Source organism: Labeo rohita, chromosome 8 (assembly GCF_022985175.1).
Source record: "Labeo rohita strain BAU-BD-2019 chromosome 8, IGBB_LRoh.1.0, whole genome shotgun sequence".
Lineage (NCBI taxonomy): Eukaryota > Metazoa > Chordata > Actinopteri > Cypriniformes > Cyprinidae > Labeo > Labeo rohita.
The window spans coordinates 14,358,660-14,381,136 of record NC_066876.1 but is presented as its reverse complement, the minus strand read 5'-3'; the positions used below and the strand labels follow the sequence as shown (position 1 = coordinate 14,381,136).

At 36.9% G+C, this 22,477-nt stretch overlaps 1 protein-coding gene across 1 annotated transcript in view; it reads right to left on the bottom strand.

Moving 5' to 3' along the window:
* mvb12bb (multivesicular body subunit 12Bb) overlaps positions 1–22,477 on the bottom strand; it is a 70,150-nt gene that overhangs the window by 32,749 nt on the left and 14,924 nt on the right. The window contains exons 4-7 of the mRNA XM_051118005.1: positions 21,776–21,872; positions 20,516–20,645; positions 18,269–18,376; positions 4,932–5,026 (exon numbers count right to left, since the gene is read on the bottom strand). Coding sequence (XP_050973962.1) covers positions 4,932–5,026; positions 18,269–18,376; positions 20,516–20,645; positions 21,776–21,872 — 430 coding nt within the window. The remainder of the gene's footprint in view (positions 1–4,931; positions 5,027–18,268; positions 18,377–20,515; positions 20,646–21,775; positions 21,873–22,477) is intronic.

Here is a 22,477-nt window from a genome sequence, read left to right as displayed (position 1 = left end):
TTATTATTATCATTATTATTATTGTTTGTGGTAATTAAGACCTAAGCAAACAATAGCTTTTAAATTATTTAAAATACATATATAATAGCAATGAGGCAATATTAATTAGTTCAAATGAAGTATCAAAAACAAGTAATCATATGGATTTATTGAACAAAACTGTTTAATCACATAATGCATCATAAACAATAGAACTAACGCACATTATTCATTATAACATATGACTGCAGATGGTGCCAACGGCCTGACGATTGTTTTTACACTTTACAGAGCGATTTAATCCTTGTTTAATACTGACTAAACAACATTTAATTCAAATGTCCACTTAATCTTTAATATTTGTTAATTTCTTTACGACAGAAATGCTACAGCCACTGTAATTTATTGAATACGGACATCAAAACGTGTAAACTCAGAGTAAGCGTTTGAGCTTTTATTTTGAAATTGCGATATATTGATGTATTCTTCTGTGCTTGCGGTAGGTTTATATGATTTACCTTACAAATCTGATGAAATGGCGTGAGAAATTCGCAGAGAAGAAATATGCAGAGAAGTTTGAGATATGACCCTGGACCACAAAACCAGTCTAATGTTGCATGGGTATATTTGTACCAATAGCCAAAAATACACTGGATGGGTCAAATTTATAGATTTTCCTTTTATGCCAAAAATCATTAGGATATTATGTAAAGATCATGATCCATGAGGATATTTTGTAAATTTCCCACCATAAATATATCAAAACTTAATTTTTGATTAGTAATATGCATTGCTATAAACTTCATTTGGACAACTTTTATCAGGCCATTTTATCAGTATTTAGATTTTTTTGAACCCTCTGATTTGATATTTTGAAATAGTTGCATCTCAGCCAAATATTGTCCTTTCCTAACAAACCATACATTAACAGAAAGCTTATAAATCTTAATTTTGAGAAATTTACACTTATGACTGGTTTTGTGGTCCAGGGTCACATATGTAAATGATTACAATTCCTGTGAAGCAGCTTTTACTGCTCCGTGAACGGCGCATGTCAATAACTAAAGCTGCATTGCATATAATTACTGAATTGAATCGTAGCGTTCGTGAATTTACAATAGCATTATTCTTTATTATGATTTTTAAATGGGTTCCGTACATCATGAACCCTTTGAAAACAGTCTAATAATGTGTTCCATGTATAGAGTGTTCTCAGGACACTTATTTGCGGCACTGAATGTAAACAATGCCACTGAACCAAAGAAAACTCGCATATTTCGCTGATTATTGCTGCTGAAAATGGTCAATTATTGTCATGTTTTGGGCTGTGCTAATCGGTCGGACCAGGAAAAACATTTGGGGAACTATAGACTGCCAGTTATAACAAATCAAGGAGCGCAAAAACTGTCTGAGGAACAAAAGGCATTTGTGGTTGGCCAAACTGAACCAGGATTTTCAGGGCAAGAATCTTGACAACATTCGTGTTTGTTCTCATAATTTCCGGTCAGGTAGGTGAAATATTAGGCAAATAGCTTAATTAATACTGCTTGTACGTATCTTTACCACATAATAACTTTAGTTTGTCAAAACATTGTGCCCTTTCTTGCTTACTAAGTCCTTTCTATATGATATATTAGCTTCCACACGTTTTTTTCCGTGGTTCAGACAGCATAAATTCGCAGAACAACGTATACAGTAGTACATTAACTGTGCAATCCATGCTGTTACTTACATCCGAGTGTAACCAATATGGTCGCACATCCGGGTAACTGACCAAATTGTGACTTCAGTACAAACCCTCTATTCTCGTCCATTAAATGCGCCACTTCCAGTATTTTGCCGATTACTCGACACTGGCAAATTGCAGTCGAAGATTTTTCAGATTTAGTATTTGAATCAAGGAATCGTGACAGCCCTAAACAAACATATGTATTAATTTAACTGTGGTAAATCCAGGTGTCTGTCCAAAACCCCACACTTGTTTTTTAAGTAATAACTCAATTCATGAAGAAATTTAAATAAAACTCCTGAACAGAATTAATAATAATAATAAATGCAAATGATTATTATTATTATATAATTATACATTTTTTTTTTAATAAATAAATGACATATAAATTATTGAAAAAAAAAAAAACATTTTATTTATAAGAAGCTCAGGACAACATCGTACATTGTCAGAACTGTGGCATAGCGCTTTGTCTACATATTCCAGAAACGCTGACATATTCCCTGTGTCTCCATCAATAAAAATACCAAAATATCCACTCTATAACTAGACCACATACCGCTCCGCCGCTAAGCTCGCCTGTGAACACAGTTCCTGACGGTTACAGAGACGTTGCTAAAGGAGGATCAATAGAACACACTACTTGTGGTGACAGAGTGATGATTGGTGGCAGAGCATGTGTCTGCCTGTCAGTCAAATGGCATTACCATGGCGACAGGGAAGTTGAATGCATCAGCCCTCGTGCTGACAGAACCTCTCCTTTCTCTTTGGCCTCACTCGAGAACAAGTCAATCTGCTGTCACTTTAACCACGTCAAAGGCAAGTGGCAGAGTTTAATGTGTCAGTCACTTATTTTAACCACTGAAGCCTTGATATGATCAACGTGCCTGTAATGGCGCAATTACAGTATGCGTAAAATCTATACAGAAGTCTCTTTATGGCTGTGTCAAGGCCAAAGATGTATTAATGCAATTAACGAAAATACAAAAGCACATGAGGATTGAACTGAAGTTAAAATATAGTCAATAAAGACTATCAAAAAAGCCAAATCAAATAAAGTGGGGGTTTCAAAGAGAAGCAACTTGCACATATTCTAACTTTTTTTTTCTTCAAAACTCCATGTAGCAACACATGTGGTATATTGTTCACAGTAAGCAACTAAAATGAAAATATGAGAAACGAAATTACGATTACAAGTGCAAGTGATACAATTATTACCTGCACATTTTATTCTAATTGCCAAAATAACACCTATACCAATATCAAAAAAGAACATAAGCATGTGTGATAAAATGTCAGTTTTGGACCTGGATGTACCTCAATACAGTTCTTCCTCTATTCTACAGATTAGCTCATCCTCACCACATGGTGTCTCTCTCCAGCCAGAAAAAAAACACACATGCCTTCACAGCTCAAACTCAAGGTATATTTTGGACCTGAAAGACAGGTCTGCGGGGTGAGGTGGTCAGTGGGATTTCCTAAAGCACACAATCTCATTCTTCTAATGTTTACATAGGAGTGCACACGTCATTGGTGGGACTGTGTCATTCTCTGCCACTTAAAGAGTTAACAGTAATCTTATGAAGTGCCGGCCTGTAGGTTTGCGGGGCCCTAGGCAAGATAATGAAAATGGGCCCCACTAGTGTAAAAAACTGTCATAGAAATTTGACGAGTGAAGAGAAAGCACATAACATGACTTTCAATATTTCAATATTTAAGTGTGAATGTGTATTAATTGTAACATTCAACAAACATATGTAAAAATAATTAAACAAATTTAAAAAAAAAGGAGTGCAAGTGAACTTGAGTAAACCGATACACATGCATCACAAATAAAATAGGAAGTAGAAAAGAATAAAATATACAGAGGATAAACATAGGCCTACTAATATTCATAAATGATACAAAATGCAGGCTATTTTGCTTGTTTTGTTTTGATTGATAAAAAAAAAATACTTTATTGCGTTAGACATTGGATCCGGGTCTGATCATGGGCATCACTGCATGTATAAAACAAGTACTACAGCAATAAATATTATGTATATGGCAGTCAAAACATCTTTTTTTCCAGCTCCCCAAAGATATTGCTTGGATTCCATTTCTACAACAACTTCACTTTAATCTCTCTATCATACTTTAATTTCAAATCATTTAAAAATAGCATTAACGTATAACCATTCTTCATTTCGAGAGACTATTCTAAGTGATTTCCAAAATCTAAACCGTAACAACAAAACCTAAACTGTAACAAGCAAGGTTTTTAGAAATGACCAAAAATGATAAAGAACACTGTTGTGCCTGTTTGTAGGGCTGCACAATTAGGCCAAAGAGTTGTTTTTATTAATATGACTAATTCTGATTATTGTTATTACTAAATAAAAGCAATAATTAATGCTAATGATAATCATATATATTTTACAATAGCAGCATGACCTGTTAACATGCAGGAGGCCTAACTATAAATGTTTAGAAAGGTATAACGATTTATTATAATATCATGATTAAAAATCTTTGACAAAAAAAAAAAAAAAAATCTTTTTTTTTTTTTTTTTTGGTCAGAAAGTCTTATGCATTCTTATGCAGAAAGAGAAAAACTCCTCTACACTGGAGAAAAAAAAAAACATAGTGGTATTATCATTCCTATTTTTACCCCAAATAAGGTGTTGTGAGCATTAGCCACACTGAGTATTTTTATATGAATAAACTACAGATGCAATGCAATGCTAATCAACAGCCTTTATCACTATGTAAAACAATGATTTTGCCTCATTCTGGGATGTGAAACCACGTTAGATCGCAAAAGGAAGTTATTTCAAATACTTTACTGATGTTATTAAATGAATCTGGAACAAAAAATGTCATTAAAATGTTCTCAATAGACAACAGGTTTGTAGACAGACTCAAACCCATGCAAAATCCATACACGCATTCTACTGAGGTAAATTTGAATGCACAGGCTTATTTTTTTCATATGTTCGACACATTTGTCGCACTGTATAGTCCTGGTGCATCACCCTAGTTATGTAGTCAGAATGTGCGTGCAGCTTGTGGTCCTTGTGGTCGCGTGGCCCTCCCCTTAAGGCGGGACCCTAGGCAAACGCTTGTATCGCCTGTTGGACGGACCGGCTTAGGGATGTCTCCCAAGTCAGTTTCACAGAAAGTTGTGTAGCAATGCTGTAAATATTTGCTAGAGTTAGATAAAACTAGTTGCAGGGGGACTGACCTGATTTGGTGTAGATGTTGTAGATTTGATGTTCATAGTCTGGCCTGACCATGTTCTTTTTAGTAGGACTGTAGACTGGAGACTCTGGGAACTGTCTAGGAAAGAAAAGCAGAACTGACCTTATTAACAATGTGCAAAGACATAATTAATGGAAATGTTCAAAAGAATCACTGTATTCGAAAAAAGATTCTGGAAGCAGACCTCACACTGCAATTTAATAGAAAACGTTCTGCATTCTAGAACTTTGCACATGCTGTCTGCAGAATTATGAACGAATTATGCAAATCAGGAAACAACGCAAACACGCCCCACAGAATCTGTCATGAACGCAATTTGCACAGTGCAGTTCATATTGTGGACAACACAGCAAACTGAGGAGATCTTGGTGTGCTTTACTGGGATTTTACAACACTGCGCTCACAAATGAATCAGCTCTTTGAAGTGGAATATAAACATAATATAAATATAACAGGAATCACTGATGTTTGGGACTGTGGGTCTCCGTCTTTAACCACTGTGAATCACTGACTCCATCTGATCATTAACCTCCCATTTTCTCTCCCTCTCTGTCTGTGGCTCTTAGGTGGCTGTGAGCGGTTGTCATGGAGTCAGTGGTAATAAGAAGGGTTTCCTAAGCCAGTATAGTAAAAGACACACACACACATATGCACAAACCAACAACAGCAGCAGTCCAGAAACGGTCCTAAAACCGTGAGTTATACACACAACCACACAACCACGTCATCAGTCCAAAAAGGGTGTCTGTGGCTAGATTATTAGTGTCACCCTGCATGGACAGCTAAAGTGTTGGACTTTTTTTTTTTTCCTTGGAGCATCACACTAGATTCCTATTATACTATAGCAGTGCCAATGAATCTAATAATTTTGCAGTAACAATACTGGAAACATTCAAACCAAAGTGTCAGATAAACACATAAAATCCAACCAATAGTTTACAATAATGAAGTTCTATTAACAATTCTATAAATAATAATAATGACATATAGAAATTATATAAAAATACTGGGTTAAAAACAACCCAGCTCTGAGTGATAAATGGACAAACCAGCAAATAGCCTAATCGCTGGGTCAAAACAACCCAGTTGCTGGGTTTGTCCATATTTTACCCAGCACTGAGTTGTATTTAACCAAGCATTTTTTAGAGTAATAATAATAATAATAATAATAATAATAATAATAATAATAATAATAATAATAATAATAAAATTATTTTTTCAAATACATTCATCTTATTATAATAAAATAGTATAATAAAAAATAGTAGTATTAAATATTATTTCTATAACCAAATGCTTGAATTTAAATTATTATTTCTACATTTATATTTTAAGACATGCAATTCACTACAAAATAGTTTACATTTGTACTATACTTATTTATTGTTGTTAATATTATTATTAATACATTTTCAAAGTCAATAATAATAATAACAATTAAATATATTAATATTAATATAAAATATTATTCTATATTTTTATAATAAAAAGCTTGCATATAAAATTATTATTACTACATTTATGCTTAAATACATACAATTTACTATATAATATTTTATATTTGTACTATCATTATTTATTGTTGTTATCATTTGTTATTAATACTATTATAAAGAGGAGCAAAAGCAATTTGTCAAAGAGCCAATATTAATAATAATAACTATTATTATTATTATTATTATATTAAAATAAATTCATCTTATGATAAAAAAAACTATTAATTCATATTCATTATTATTATTAATATGATCAAATATTATTTTGTGTTTTCATAATAAAATGCCTGCATTTAAATTATTACTACATTTAAACTTAAATACATGCACTTTACTATCAAATATTTTATATTTGTACTATCATTATGAATGATTGTAATTACTACTATATTTAAATGCATTCGTCATATAATAAAATAGAGAAATAATCATTCATATTAATTAATATTATTAATATTATCAAACATTGTTCTGTATTTTCATAATAAGATGCCTGCATTTATACTTAAAAACATGCATTTTGCTATTAAATATTTTATATTTGTACTTTTATTATTTATTATTGTTATTAATATTATTATAAAGACAAACAAAAGCAATTTGTCAGAGCCAATAATAATAATAATAATAATAATAATTATTATTATTAAATTTAAAATGAACATTAACTAAATTAACATTTGCCATAAAGTCAAACTGCTTATCCATATCAAAGTTTTGGGAAAGAGCACAAATAGCATGCGTTGCACTTCATGGACAGTTTGAACTTGCTCTCCTCATCAATCAGGCGCTGGTGAATTACACTCTCTGACTCACTCACGGGAATCAATAAATTCAGTGCCTCGCTGCCTGAGTCTCTCTGCATCAGGAGCGCTGCATAATTCTGCTTTAGACATGCTTTGAAGACCAAATGAGCATCTCCAACAGGTTACAGGATGCATCAGATGCATTAAAGTCAGACAGAGTCATGTTTGGAAGAAGATTAGGAGCAAAGTGACACCACCAAGGGGAGTAAGATGTCATTTAGCCGGCGGAAGAATCTGAGTTTGAGAGTAAGTTGGGAAGGTAAGTGCAGAAGTGGATGCTGGAAAAGCCTCTGAAATGCGATATCAATTCAAAGCAGGAGATGCCTAGATGTTGAAAATGGAGGAGGGGTGTGTTTGAAATAAATAGATGAAATGGTTGAAGAGCTCGGGCACCGATGCAAATGCAAATCCTGGTTGGTTGGTGTAGAAATCCGCTAAGCAAAAACCGAATTAGTAAAACACAGTCATCGATTCTTTCTGAAAGCACTTCTTTCAGTCAAACACCCTGTCCACCAGAGATCTACTGTACATATTCATCCGAATTAATGAATGGGAAGCGTGGGTCAGCTCTGGTATTCAACTCGGGAGTAAACCGAAGACAGGTCTGCCGTGAGTGGCTACTCTGCATTTCTATCAGGTGTGATGAGATAAATAAATGCAGTAATTTCTATCAGGGGCCATAAAACATGCTCCCTGACAGCCTGTGGTATTTATGAACTGAAGCCTGCAACTCAGATTTATTTCTCTCGATGGGGCCGACTTCTCCCTGTTCATCTGCATCAGCATTTGCCCGTGTTCAATTCGGCCCAATGGTGAATTTTTAAAAGGTTGGCATCAATCTTGTGGAACCGATTGCCACATTTAATGAAGACTTCCCTTCGTTTGCAAAGGTTGACTCGAACGCAGGGGGGAGAGAAAGCCGGGGACATGGCTCTACGCGCATCCAGACATTTCACAAACAGCCATAAACTGAAAGGAGACGGTCCGGATGCTCTTTCGACGAAACTGGCCTCAACTACCCCAGTCACTGGAGCAAGCCGAAACAATAGCGAATGATATCGAGCAATACAGAAAATGGAAATGAGATATATTCAGTGAAAAGCCTGTTTACGACACACAAATCTATCTGGACGTAAAACATCCCCAATTTGATAAGGTCAAAATAGAGATAAGAGTTGATCTTTAGAAAATCAACCATTTTAAGATTATCTAACGTCTTGTATATGTTTAAAATACAGTAGAGTAACTCTCTGTGCCAGAAGTATGCACACACACACACACACACACACACACACAAACAAGCACCTAACCTCCAAAACTTTCTGTCTCTGAGCCGCCTCTCAAAAAGTGAAACAAAACTATATGCTTGAATCAATATAAGTTTCAGGGGCGAGCATTTTTCCTATCTTCATAGCTGTCAAACTGTGTAACCATACTCAATCCCAATTCTCTGCTTTTAACAGTTTAGGGTACGTTGGGTTTGGGTAGCATATGGCATATCAATTATACATCTAATTCTTAAAATACAAACATGGCTACATAATCAACAGCAGTGCGAGGCTTGCATTACATCGGCCACTGGAGTTTTGACTACAATTAATCATCATTCAAACCCATCAGAGCCACACTGACACAAATCCCTATTTTGAATATCTAATTATACCACAATACCTCCCAGAATTAAAACAGAACTGGGATTACAAAGTAAACAATTTAGCTCGTACACCACAGCATAAGCCTCAAATGGTTTTTTTGATCTTCAGCATGCTCCACTTAGATCTACGGAAGACGATGAGGCCAAGAAAAACGAGAGTTTGAAGGCAGACGAAGGTGGAACCAGAGGACAGTTGATGGTTGATTCCTAATAAGGCCAAACCGAAGACAAGTGGGCACAAAGACAAGCACTCAAGAATAACACGATGCCTGGTAGGTGGAGGCAGAGGATTGACCTGGGATGAAGGACTGGACAAATTAACACAGAGTCTTCAAAGGAGGAGACAGGCACTTTCAAAAAGTGTACATAGACTAAATAAAACTGAACTGCAGTTGTATTACATCTAGTGATAAAACCATGAACCAAAAGGACTGTCAGCTTGTACAGTATTCACAGGCAAGGCAATATTACAGCCTGGGCAACTAACTTCAAGGATCTTCAACATTCTCCACTTAGATCTACGGATGACAATGAGGCCAAGAAAGATGGGAGTTTGAAGACAGACAAAGGTCCCGAGGCACAAACTTGATGGTTGATTCCTAATAAGGCCAAATAGAAGACAAGTGGACACAAAGACAAGCGCTCAAAAATATCACAATGCCTGGTAGGTGGAGGAAGAGGATTGACCTGGGATGAAGAACTAGACAAATTAGGAACAAGTCTTTAAATAAGGAGACAGGCACTTCAAAAAGGTGTACGTAAAATAAAGAAGACCGAATTGCGGTTGGATTATCACTAGTGATAAAACGAAGAACTATTTTATGCATTTTATGAGCCAAAAAAATTGTCAGCTTGGACAGTATTTACAGTCAAGGCAATATTACAGCCAGGGAAACTCCAAGGATCTTCAACATGCTCCACTTAGATCTACAGATGAAGTTGAGGCCAAGAAAGATGGGAGTCTGAAGACAAATGAAGGTCTTGAGGCACAAACTTGGAGGTTGATTCCTAATAAGTCCAAATGGAAGACAAGTGGACACAAAGACAAGCACTCAAGAACAACACAATGCCTGGTATGTGGAGGGAGAGGATCGACCTGGGATGGACTGGACAAATTAGGGCAGAGTCTTCAAATGAGAAGACAGGCACTTCCAAAAGGTGTCCGTAGACTGGTAGGTGAAGGAAAAGGATTGACCTGAGATGAAGGACTAGACAAATTAGGACAGATGAGGAGACAGGAACTTCCAAAAGATGTACATAGACTAATTCCCGGGACACACCAAGCCAATCAGCCGTTGGTCAAAGTTGGGCCATCAGCATGTGTCTGTCGGGCTAGTTTGTTTGGTGTAGTCCACACGTTGGCTCTCGTCGGGCTTACGTTGGCAGGAGTTGGGGCCGTCAGGGAGAGTGAGAACTCCGATTGGATGCTCAGTTCGCGAATGAGTCAGTGCTGGGGAATAAAAGCGAAAGTAATGAATACGAGTAAGCAAATGACGGCGGCACAGACAGAAGCCTGTTCTAATGTTGCGTGATCTTTTCCAAGCATTCCAATATGTGAATATTTCATAACAAAATGAGCCGCTTAAAATAAAGTTTTCAGCATAACTGATATTTAAAATAGTAAGGAAGTGCTACTTTGTTCACGCTTCATATATCTGCGTATATATGGTATATCTTTGTTTCGGTTGCACTTTTGAATAACGAATATACACTATTAAATCTGCTGAAATAGACAGATAAATTCTCACACAGTCACAGAACACACGTGTTAGTTCGCAGTTGGCTGTAGTCTGTGCGGCGTGTTCAAGCGCAGCTTTTTGGTTCAGACGTTTCCAATGCGAGGCGACAACATTGTCGCGCTAGTTTTTTCAAGTCGGCTTGGTGTGTCCCGGCCTTTAATAGGACTGAATTGCGGTTGGATTACCGCTAGTGATAAAATGAAAAACAATTTTATGTATTTTATGAACCGAAAGAACTGTAAACTTGTACAGTATGTCCAGGGAAGGCAATATTACAGCCTGGGAAACTTCAAGAATTTTCAACATGCTTCATTTAGATCTACAGATGACAAAGAAAGGCCAAGAAAGAAGGGAGTTTGAAGACAGATGAAGGTCTCAAGGTACAAACTCACAGGACAGTTGATGGTTGATTCCTAATAAGGCCAAATGGAAGACAACTGGACACAAAGACAAGCACTCAAGAATATCACAATGCCTGGTAGGCGAAGGAAAAGGATTGACCTGGGATGAAGGACTGGACAAATTAGAGCAGAGTCTTCAAATGAGAAGACAGACACGTCCTAGTGGTGTAGGTAGACTAAAATAAGTCAGAATTGTAGTTTGGACTACCATCAGGGATTTTTGTGTTTTTAAAACTGTTGCATGAACAAAAATTGTTGCTAACTTGTACAGTATCTTTTGGCAAGGCAAAATTACAGCCTGGGAAATTTTGAGGAGCCTCGTAAAGGAGCCAATTAGTCAGGGTAATCTCAATATCAAAAGCCCAATCCCACATGCTGGAATCTCCACGGGTGGCTGATGAGAAACTCAAGAAAGCATCGGCGTAGAAGCGGAAGCACAAGTCCGTCTTGGGGAGGAGACGTCGGGAACATCTGTCACACTGTGGACAAATTCGCCAAAGCCTTCGGTGAGGCAAAGACTGGGATAAAAACGATATATAAAAATAATACGGCGCGAACTGAGAGGAATCTGGAAGCCGGTGTTTTGACACTCATCCGAGATCCTCGATGACAACACCTCAGCGCTCGCTCCGAGCAGGCAGCCCACACAACCCACGGCTTGTAGACAGCTGCTCTCTGCAGTGGCGGCTTTCCCGCTTGTCATTACCCCACTTAAAGTTCCATGTCAGGTGTGGAGAAGGAAGAATCTTGAAGAATTCCGTGGCGGAATATGGGAGTGTAGAATCTCTAAAGAGCCACAGATCTTTGCTGATGATTCTATTGTTTGTGGCACTGCTCAGTTTGAGTTTACTTGATGTGTATGGAAATTTGCACGCTTTTTAGGGCTTTCTGGGAAAGGGTACACAGAAGACTGTCTGAAAAACACATTTGAGGATGGTGTCACAACAGATCTCATACAGGGGCTGCCTTCCCTGAGAACTGGTAGATCAGCTGTTGTTTGGAGAGGTGATGTTGAGTAGGTGACACGGAGGTCACCGAAACCAACAAAGAGTGGGAACACTGACACCCGTCCATCAGTGCTACTCATATGCTATATAGAGTACTCATAATCCAAGACGAAGCCTGTGCCTGTATCTATCCATCTATCTATCTAAAGTTATTCCAAAGTTCAGCCAATATGGTCCTATATTTACTGACCTCCAGTAGTGACTTGGTGGAGTGAATCATGGGATAGCATAAAAAACTCTTCCTGCTCACAATGGGAAATATGCTTGACCTTTACATTTATATTGTTCAGCTTTTGGATATAAAAACTTTCCCTGCCTTACTGTATATGACCCTATCATTCAGAGAGAAATGCCTGAAACCTTGATTCTATGAAGAAAAAGAGAAACCGAAATATTAGCACAAGGCAACTTTATGTTCTCTGTCAATCTAGAGGTCAGATATCAGAGCGCGAGATGACAGTTTTATCAGGATGACAAATGGCAGCACAGACGGGAGAAGAAGAAGCTCACCCTGAAGAACAACAACCCTAAAATCTATGGTTTGGGAACTAGATTGACCAGGCCCAGTTTGAATGAAATGGGGGTCACAAAGTTGACACCAGGCAATTTGATGGCATATATAGTATTCATGGTGCAATCATAACACCGAAAGCATAAAATTATTGGTAAAAATAAAATGTATTGCATGCTTTATGTGCCTTGATGTGTCATATAAGTATTTAATCTCCATAACAGAGTTGAGCTTATTTTATTTATTTATTTTTAAACATAAACACTTCACAGAAACCCTTTGAAATTTCAAACAGGCAGCAAGGGAAACTGAGATTTGAACAAGTTTACACTCAGTAGTCTGCACACACAGTGATTAGTGTCCTTGTAGCCCCAGGCAAAAAGGTTTATTTGCAGAACCACCAGCATTCAAAGTTAAAGGGGTCATTAAACATTTATTCCTTATTGACTATGTTTAAAACATCTTTCCTATAACTGTAAAAGGCGTTTAAATTTGAGGGCGTCTTAAAAGAGTCATACAAACAGTAAAACATTGATGGGACCGCAGAGTTTATGTAAAATAAAGCAAGAACACCATTAAACCTTGTAAGGCAGGTTTCCTATTCTAAAACCTTTATTTTCCATTATTCCTTTATTTTTAACAATATATTCACCTGCCTTTAACCCTCTGAGCCTCTTTTTTTTTCCAGGAAAATCACTTTGATATATTTTTGTTAAATAGTGTTTTTTTTTTTGTTTTTGTTTTTTTTTTTTTCTAATATAATTTAGCTTACTTAAAAAATGTATATACTAGTAAACTGTAGTTTTTATTATTTAGATTTTTTATTTTTAGCGATTTTGTTTTAATTTATTTTATTTAAATTTTAGTACTAGTACTACTTCAACATTTTTTTTTTTTTAACTCCAAGGCATCATTTTCCATCGAATATTTACATTTTATTTTAGTTCAGCCTTATTTAAATGATCAGAAATTACTTTAGTTTACAATTTTGAACATTTAAATGGACTACATGAGTGCTGCAGCAAAAAGGTGTTTATGTGCTAAATGCTTATTTTGACTTTTAGAAGAACAGTCTTATATAAATGACCTCAAAGCTGACTGATGTGAACTAAAAGCTAGAAAAGTGTTATTCTGTAGCAGAAACATTCAATTTAATGGGATGCTGAAAGTCTTGAAAACAGGAAAAGCCCAACGACATCTTCAATAAAACACTTGGTTACCTCTTGTGCCTTTTAAACCAAGTTCTTTTTTTCTCCAGATTCACAGATTGCAGTTGGACATCCACGCCGACGTAGAAGCATGAAATGTAATAATAACACAAAAGTGCACAGTCTGTGATCACAGCAGGTATCGGAGTGGGGAGGCGCGGATCCTCGCTTGGAGGTACAATTTATTCTTCTCCAACTTGAAAAGTGGCTTCAAAAGAGTGAGGAATTAACAGGGTGAGACGAAGTGTGTGAAACTGTGGGACTGGATGTAGGATGACTCAGAGACATCAAACGTTTCTCCCCTATAGCTGCCCCTTCCAAAAAACACACAGCACAAAGGGCTTTATTCAAGCCACGAAACCACGGTATGTTTCAGAGGTCGGTCTTGAGCAAGAGTTCAAAGAGCAAAAACTTCAGACGTTCCAAGTAGAGCCCACTGGAACATCTTATGCTCATCATGGGATGAAAGCAACCAATGATCACTGAGAATTTATGTGAGAATTGGCCCAAGTCAGAATCGATGCCATATTTCATTTAAAGTGAACAAAACTGACGGTAAAAGATAAAGTCCTTTCATTGCTGTATAGTACTGTTGGGTAACGCCGTGTTTGGTTATTCAACTGACGATGCACTAAAAATATGTTTTGTCCACTGAAATATGTAGAAAGACTTTTTTACTGCTCCGTTCCAAAATCTACCAAGACTACTACATTGTAAGGCATTGTAGCATTGTAGCTACTCCCAGCACAAAATAATGCATTCAAGTCATTTTGGAAAGACTGAATTTAAGACATGTATTTAGCACATAAATGGCACCAAAGTCATAATAATTGGGAAATTCTGTATTTTCTTTTGGTTTTGTTTTTTGTCTTTCCAAGTTGGGAGCGTGTAAGTCAGAAAACAAGGCAAGTCGGAATGGTAGCAGCATTTGAATTTACAGTCAATTTTTTTAAAGAAATATTTTTTCATTAAAGTCCCCATGAAATCAAAGTTTTTTGGCTTTTAGTATGAATATATTAGCCTTAAGGTTATCTATACGCTAGAGTGTTCCAAAATTTGCATTTACAAGATATAAGCATTCAAAACTTGCAGTCTCTAACTTCCGCCAATATGGATCAACGATTTTTATGACATCACCCTGCACTTCAGCTTCTCAAACTTTCTGTCCAATCAAAGGCTCTCTAGAATCCGAAGCGTCCTGCCCCCTACTATAAATGGAAGTTGAACCTGCGGCTAAGATCGGTCACTTGCTCACAGTGTTAGTATTTTCTGTATGGTGAACAGCATGTAGTGCACAATGTAGGCAATAGGGAACGATTCAGACAGTGTAAATATGCTTTCGATTGGGGCAAATGAGGTCTGGTTTCACGTTGTTTCACGCGAACCGCACCTGACATGGACCTTTAAGAAGAACAACAACCCTAAAATCTATGGTTTGGGAACTGGATTGACCAGGTCCAGTTTAAATGAAATGGGGGTCACAAAGATGACACCAGGCAATTTGATGGCATATATAGTATTCATGGTGCAATCGTAACACCTAAAGCATAAAATTATTGGTAAAAATAAAATATATTGCATGCTTTATGTGCCTTGATGTGTATATAAGTATTTAATCTCCATAACAGAGTTGAGATTATTTTATTTATTTATTTTTAAACATAAACACTTCACAGAAACCCTTTGAAATTTCAAACAGGCAGCAAGGCAAATGAGGTCTGGTTTCACGTTGTGTCACGCGAACCGCAGCAGCGTGAACAGTCTACTCTAGACTCTGGCTCCGGTCCACAGACGCGATAACACAAAGTGGATCATATGCGCAAGTCAGCATTAAACACTTTTAAAACTACACAGCCTCAGCATGATTATGATCACTATTTTGTTTAGTAAGAGTTTCATATTGAATCTAGGGGGTAATCTATTAGACCGTAACTGTCGTAAGCTGTCAAATGCGGCTTTACAGAGCTCAAAGGCTCTGGCCCGAGCAGTTATAAATGAAACGCTTTTGGCTATTTTAAAAAGGGGGCGGGGATGCATGATGTGTCTCATCCTGTATTCCTGTTTCAGTAGAAATTACAACATCACATATACGTTGCATTTCAAGGCACTTCAGTGGACCTTTAACAACAAAACTAGTTATATTGCATATACAAAATATGATAGCATTAAAAGACGAAACTTTTTGGTTTAAAGCAAGTAAAAACACAACTAAAAAACTGTCACCAGTGTACATTGTATAAAGTATTCATATGTATAAAAACACTGCATATTCTTCCGTGTGTAAATGAAATATATTTCTTATTAAAGTTACAAAAGTGATTTAGTCAAGAGCAGTGAGAGATTTTCTCTGTTTTGTTGTTTGATTAACATAAATGACAGACAGCAGGAATATTAAGACTGCTGTCACTTTAAGAGCTGCCCGGATCCAATATACTGTTACACGTTTTCTTTCTCAGCTGTTTGCTTTCACTTAAGACCTAAATTACTGTTTACGAGGATACGAGGATAAGACACGCATTTTGACACAAACAAGTGTATTTAAAAGAGAAGTCCACTTCCAAAACAAAGATTCACATATAATGTACTCACCCCCATGTCACCCAAGATGTTCATGTCTTTCTTTCTTCATTCGTAAAGAAATTATGTTTTTTGAGGAAAACATTTCAGCATGTAATGAACTGATATGGTGCCCCAATTTTGAACTTCCAAAATGCAGTTTAAATGCGGCTTCAAATGATCCCAAATGCGGTTGTAAATGATCCCGGCCGAGAAAGTAGGGTCTTATCTAGCGTAACGGTCAGTTATTTTCATAAAAATAGTACAATTTATATACTTTGTAATGTCAAACGCTCATCTTGTCTTACTCTGCCTGGACAGTTTTTTCCGGTTCATGACAGTTAGGGTATGTTGAAAAACTCTCATGTTCTCCCTCAACTTCAACTTTTGCAAAGACTGGATCAGTACTTCTGCAGCAATGTAGGATGATTTTGAAATGATTTTTGAAGTTGATAAAGAAAATAAGTTTGGTGTTTTTGGACATACCCTAACTGTCTTGAGCCACAATACACAGAGTAAGGAGAGCAAGGCAAGACGAGCATTTGAGATTAAAAAGTATTTAAATTATATTTTTTATTTTTTTTTTCCTTGGCTGAGATCATTTACAACCACATTTGGAATCGTTTGAAGCTGCATTTAAACTGCATTTTGGAAGTTCAAAATCGGGGCATCATAGCACTTGAAATGTTCCTGAAATGTTTTCCTCAAAAAACACAATTTCTTTACGACTGAAGAAAGAAAGATATGAACGTCTTGGATGACAAGGGGGTGAGTACATTATATGTGAATCTTTGTTTTGGAAGTGGACTTTTCCTTTAACCACTCAAGGCCTATAAAGTGGCAAAAATAACTCAGTTCAATACTCCCGCGCTCTGTGAGCACAGTCTTCATGTGCGTGCACATCTCTGACAGCGCTCAGAAACAGTCTGACAGTGCACACATATCGCAAAATTAGTTCTCTTTTGCTGCTGATTTCGTTTCACTGGCTTAAAATGCTTAAAAACGTGCGCAAACGATACGTTTTGATGTAACCATGATAGAGGCGATAGTCTAAAATCTCTACCGGTTGACAAATTTATCTAGTGTGTTCCTAATCAGTCACTTTCAGTGCCATGGACATTAGGATGTTAGTTTACTAGGTTTTGGAACAAAGTTAATGCTTTGTTGACTAACTGACCAGCAGCTGTAACTTCTAAAGCACTATGAAACACTGAACAGACTATATTACCACCTCAAATCTTTGTTCAGCAGCAAGTCTTGAGGTAAAAGCACTGAACTGGTGACTTGTTGTAAAGGCACTGAAAAACAAAGTGGATAAAGTTTGCAGAAATAAAACTTCAACTAAGCTTTATGTGTACTGGCCCTAACTGCAGTGCCGGGACCTTCACAGCCTTGATTAGCACAATCGCACACTCCCACCAACCTCTCTGCTCTACCAACTATAGGAAGGGAGCAGTGATTGTTTATTTACTATTTACAGAGGAAAAACCCCACTACTTCCTGCTCATTAATAATTGACATGTTTGAGTTGGATGAGGTACAAAGTCACACTCCCTCTCTGTCTTCTTCCCTTCAGGCTGTGTGTTTGTGTGCGAGGCCGCTGGGCAGACTCTGTGTTTGTGCTGTGTGTCAGAGCAGACAACAGACTGCGCTCTCCTCACGGCGGTCTCTCCTGCTTGAGTACTTTCTGCACCTTGTGGCTGTTTTGTCCCTGCTGAACTTCGGGTTATCAGTGGAAAAACACTCAGTTATCTTATGCTACATTCTGTTCTTGAACTTGAAAGGAAGGAATTTCCAACTTCCTACTTAAAAAACGTAATTTTACACATTGTTGACTATCGCTCATCCAACAAGACTCAGTGAACAATTTCTCCTTCTGTGTTAAGGAATATTCTGTTAAAATAAGCAATATAGTTCATGTATTCTTGGTGAAGTGTCTTACCTGGCAACACCAATGTCAGTTGTAGAGACAGAGGAAGTTTTGTGCACTGTATCCTGCGACTTAGGGACTTTTCCTAGCTGATACCAAATGCCCAATCCATTCAGCTCACTGTGGACAAAAACAGCTTGTTTCATTATATGGAACATGTAAAATTACATGTATAGTCAAACCAATTTATCCAGACACCTTTAACATTTCTCACATTATCAGAGTTTCTTCGCTATAGTTTACGAAAAGGTAAAAATATATTACAAGTACTTAGAGTTGAACTGTGTCATTTTCATCTTGATAATGCCAGATAAGTTTGATAGAAAGGTATGTAATGAATTACAATCAACCAAAAATTCAGACAACTGTTAGCTTGACAATATCAACACAACTATCAATACTTTGTTGACCAATTACCAAGCGATGCTTAATTTTGTCCAGTCTGTGGCCTAAAAAGGTTGCGTTAGCAATTAAAGAAAAAAAAAACACTTAAGCAAAGCTCGGTCAGGTAAAAGTGTCTAAATTTTTGGTCCAAAATTTTTATTGGTTTTACTGGTCCACAGTATAAAGAATTTTTGGGTATGTCACAATTTACTTAATTTTGCTATCCTCACTTACAAATGAACTATAGTGTCCTTCACCCACTCATTTAAAAAAATATAAAAAATTAGCCTATATCTGGTGTCTGAATAATTTTTGATTTGACTGTATGTATACCAGGGTCATTTCCTCTGAGATGGCAAGGGAGGCAGTGTCTCCTGGCAATATTGGATAAGAAAAAAAAAAAAAATATATATATATATATATATATATATATATATCACTTGTTCTAAAGAAACAATGTTCAACAGAGACAACAACAGGTGTAGCTCCAGTGGGAGTCTGTGTCTCTTGCCTCCACTGAGCCCACTGAGTTTTAACAGACCCTCTAAAGCATGCAGTGGGTTTGGTTGAGGGTAATTGAGAATGAATGAGGTAAAGTCAGGAGAGAGGAGGCAATGCCTCCATCACAAAATAATTGGATATGACTAGTTGTGTTTGGCTAGGATTGGTTCATTCAGTAAATCCTGACTTTATATCCTTCCTTCGTTTGTGAATAAGTCTGAATGAAAAAAAAGTATGGTGTTAATGGAAAGACGAATTTAAAAAAAAAGTAAAAAGTACATTGTGATGTCAAAATACGACTTCAAATGGCATGAAAACATAATCTGTGTGAGTTTTTGGTGAGTAATCATCTTGGTGAAATTTAAAGTAAATTTCTGTGTCTGTGACCAATATTTACTGAGCTTTGATGACTGATGATCTGAAATTTTCAAAAACAGTTAAAACTTAACTAATAAAAAGAATAGCTGAACATAGTTCACAAATAAAATATTTGTTTTTTGTTTTATAAATTGAGCTTTACAGTTTTATTTTTACCAAATTCTGTTTTCCATTACTTTTGTGGATTCCATTACTTTCCATTAAAATTTTTAGCGGCTCCAATGAATTGATTTTATTTAAAAAAAAAAAAAAAAAAAAAATATATATATATATATATATATATATATATATATATATAATACATTTTTTTTTTTTTTTTCTTTTTTTTTTTTTTCAGAAGTACTGTGTATTTACATTTTTCTTTATATATTATTTATTTATTTAATTTGTGTGTGGGAAATCAATCATTTAGATTAATCGATTAATCGCTAAAATTTGTCGATAGATTTATCGATATAAAAATAGTCATTAGTGACAGCTCTAATTTTTAGTCAAATATACGAGAATTTAAATTTACATTTTAAAAAAAGGTCTTACATTTGCTGACCTCAAACTTTTGAACAGCAATGCCCTAACAAACAGCACTTGCTCACTCTATATAGTATGAATATGGTGTATATTGTCAAGAAGATACTATATAATGTTTGTAAGACATATCAGCGGTGGCTTTAAACGCTTTCGGAAGAGCAGCACCAGTAAAGCAAGCGCCCATAATGCCTGTAGCAGGCCGCAGGCACTGAGGTGCACTAGAGAAAACAGGAGCTGGTCAAAAAACACACACAAACAGACCAGAAGAACAATCCACTTCGGTTTAAAAATGACGATTCAGACAGCATAATAAGCATGGCTTCAGGATATTTACTTTGGTACTCCTTTACCCTCACAGGGAATAGTGACCGAACCATCTGCATGAAATACACACAAATAACTCACAAAAAAACATGTCATCCTTGTCATACCAACTCACTCGGTTTAGCCAAAGATATGATATCTTACCCCATAAATGTATAATTAGTGAGGCCTTGCTTTGATTTCCCCTGTATAACCACATCGCATATAGCCGTATCGGCGCTGTGCCTGGGGACCAACTTCACACACAGTCTCTCCTTCCTCAAAGCCTGCTCCTCTGAGAGAGAAAGAGATATAACAGTCATAACATAAACAGCCCTAATTATGTCTTTCATTTATCAGCAGTCTAACTGCATTTAAACCAGAGTGCTTTTATACGCCACAGTCCCATATACTCATAACTAAAACCTACATTATGCATCAATCCCCTCACAAACATATTGCTTGACCTGTTTGTCCTTGGGAAGCTTTATAAACAACGACACAACGATATATATGTATAAAAACTGCCTATTTCCTAACAATTTATTCTGAGAGACGAGCTAAATATATATGTGCATTAATATTTGAATGCAACCTATGTGGAGTTTTGAGGCTCAAGGCACAAATAAGTATATGAAAGCCCATCATAATTGCATAAAAATGTCAGTGGGTGCTAGAGGGGAATCTTCAGCATCAAATATGTGTGTAAGAAGGATATAAGCGACTTGACTGAGAGTGAAATGGCAATACAGTGGCTGAGGCATCTATTAAACATGGCTTTGCTACAATAAAGCGGCGCATTAAAATCAGCGCCCGTCTTCTTTTTAGTCATTCCTCCAGAACCCGCTACCAGACTAGGCCATATTACTCCTGAGCCCACCCCATTCGTTTCGAGGCGGCACCGGGGCGAGGGCCGTGTAAATGCAATAATAATGAAAATAATAAACATGCTGCCCTCACTCCCAATGCCGAAATAATATTGCGGCGTTCTCATAGGCGCGGTGAGAGGAGAAGAGAGAAGACGAGAAGGGGAGAAATACATAGCACTCAAAAAGCACTAAAGCATCAAGGGAATGCATTTCATTAATATTAGATAACCACCATCCACTCCCGCTCTGCACAAATAAATACATAAATAAATAAGCACATCATAAAGAAAAGCTGGGTTCTGGCAGAGATAAACAATGACTCATCGTTCTCCTCTCCTCCTACCTCCGGGGCAAAATGTTTATTTTACTCTCTCGCACTATCATAAATTAAGCTAAACCTGAGCCCATGAAACATTCACATTCACAACCTCTGGAGAAGCGCTCCCTCAGGATGACTACAGAGAGGAGAGCGAGAAAAAGAGAGGATGAAAGCAAAAAAAAGAGATAGAGAGAGAAGAGAGAAGAGAGAAGAGAGAGAGATGGAAACTGTGCTTACGGGTATCCGTGGTGTCTTGGATCGGAGTGAAGCCCTCTGGCAAACAGTCCTTCAAGTCGATCAACTTCATGTCCACGACCACGTTGCATAATTGCTTCTGCCACAAAATTTAGTGATATAATAATGAATATATGAGCATATGAAAGCACTTCGCAGGGTTAAAATTTCGTCTAGAAGCAGGGGGCTTTCAATTATGCATGATCCGCACCTACGACAAAAAGGCCGCCGTTGTATTTCGCGGACGCGCGCACACACAAATTTGTTGAATCGCTGCCCTCTTTTAAGCATGCAAGCACCTGTGCGCTAGCCATCATCTTCAGACATGGCAGGCCCGCGCTCGGGCCAGTCGGTGGCAGGCCAAATTGCTTGTGCTTCAGAACAGGGAGTACTTGAAAACAATCAGGAGCTGTTTAGTTGACATTTTCAAGCATGACTTTTTCCCTCAGCCTTCCCAGCCCGCACTCATTATGGTTCCATTTTTCGCAGTAATAAATAGCAATAATCCAGCGAAAGCCCTGAAAGAGTGCAGCTAGCGTGGCGTGACGTGATGAGTCCGACATTCTGGATGCCGTCGTTACTGTTACCCGGCAGTTATTACCACTACAGACCATTTTTATTCATAGTTCTGACTTGAGGGTACAAATATGGATGAATGCTATTACTATGCATGAGGCCTGTTTTTTTTTTTTTTAACACTTTTTT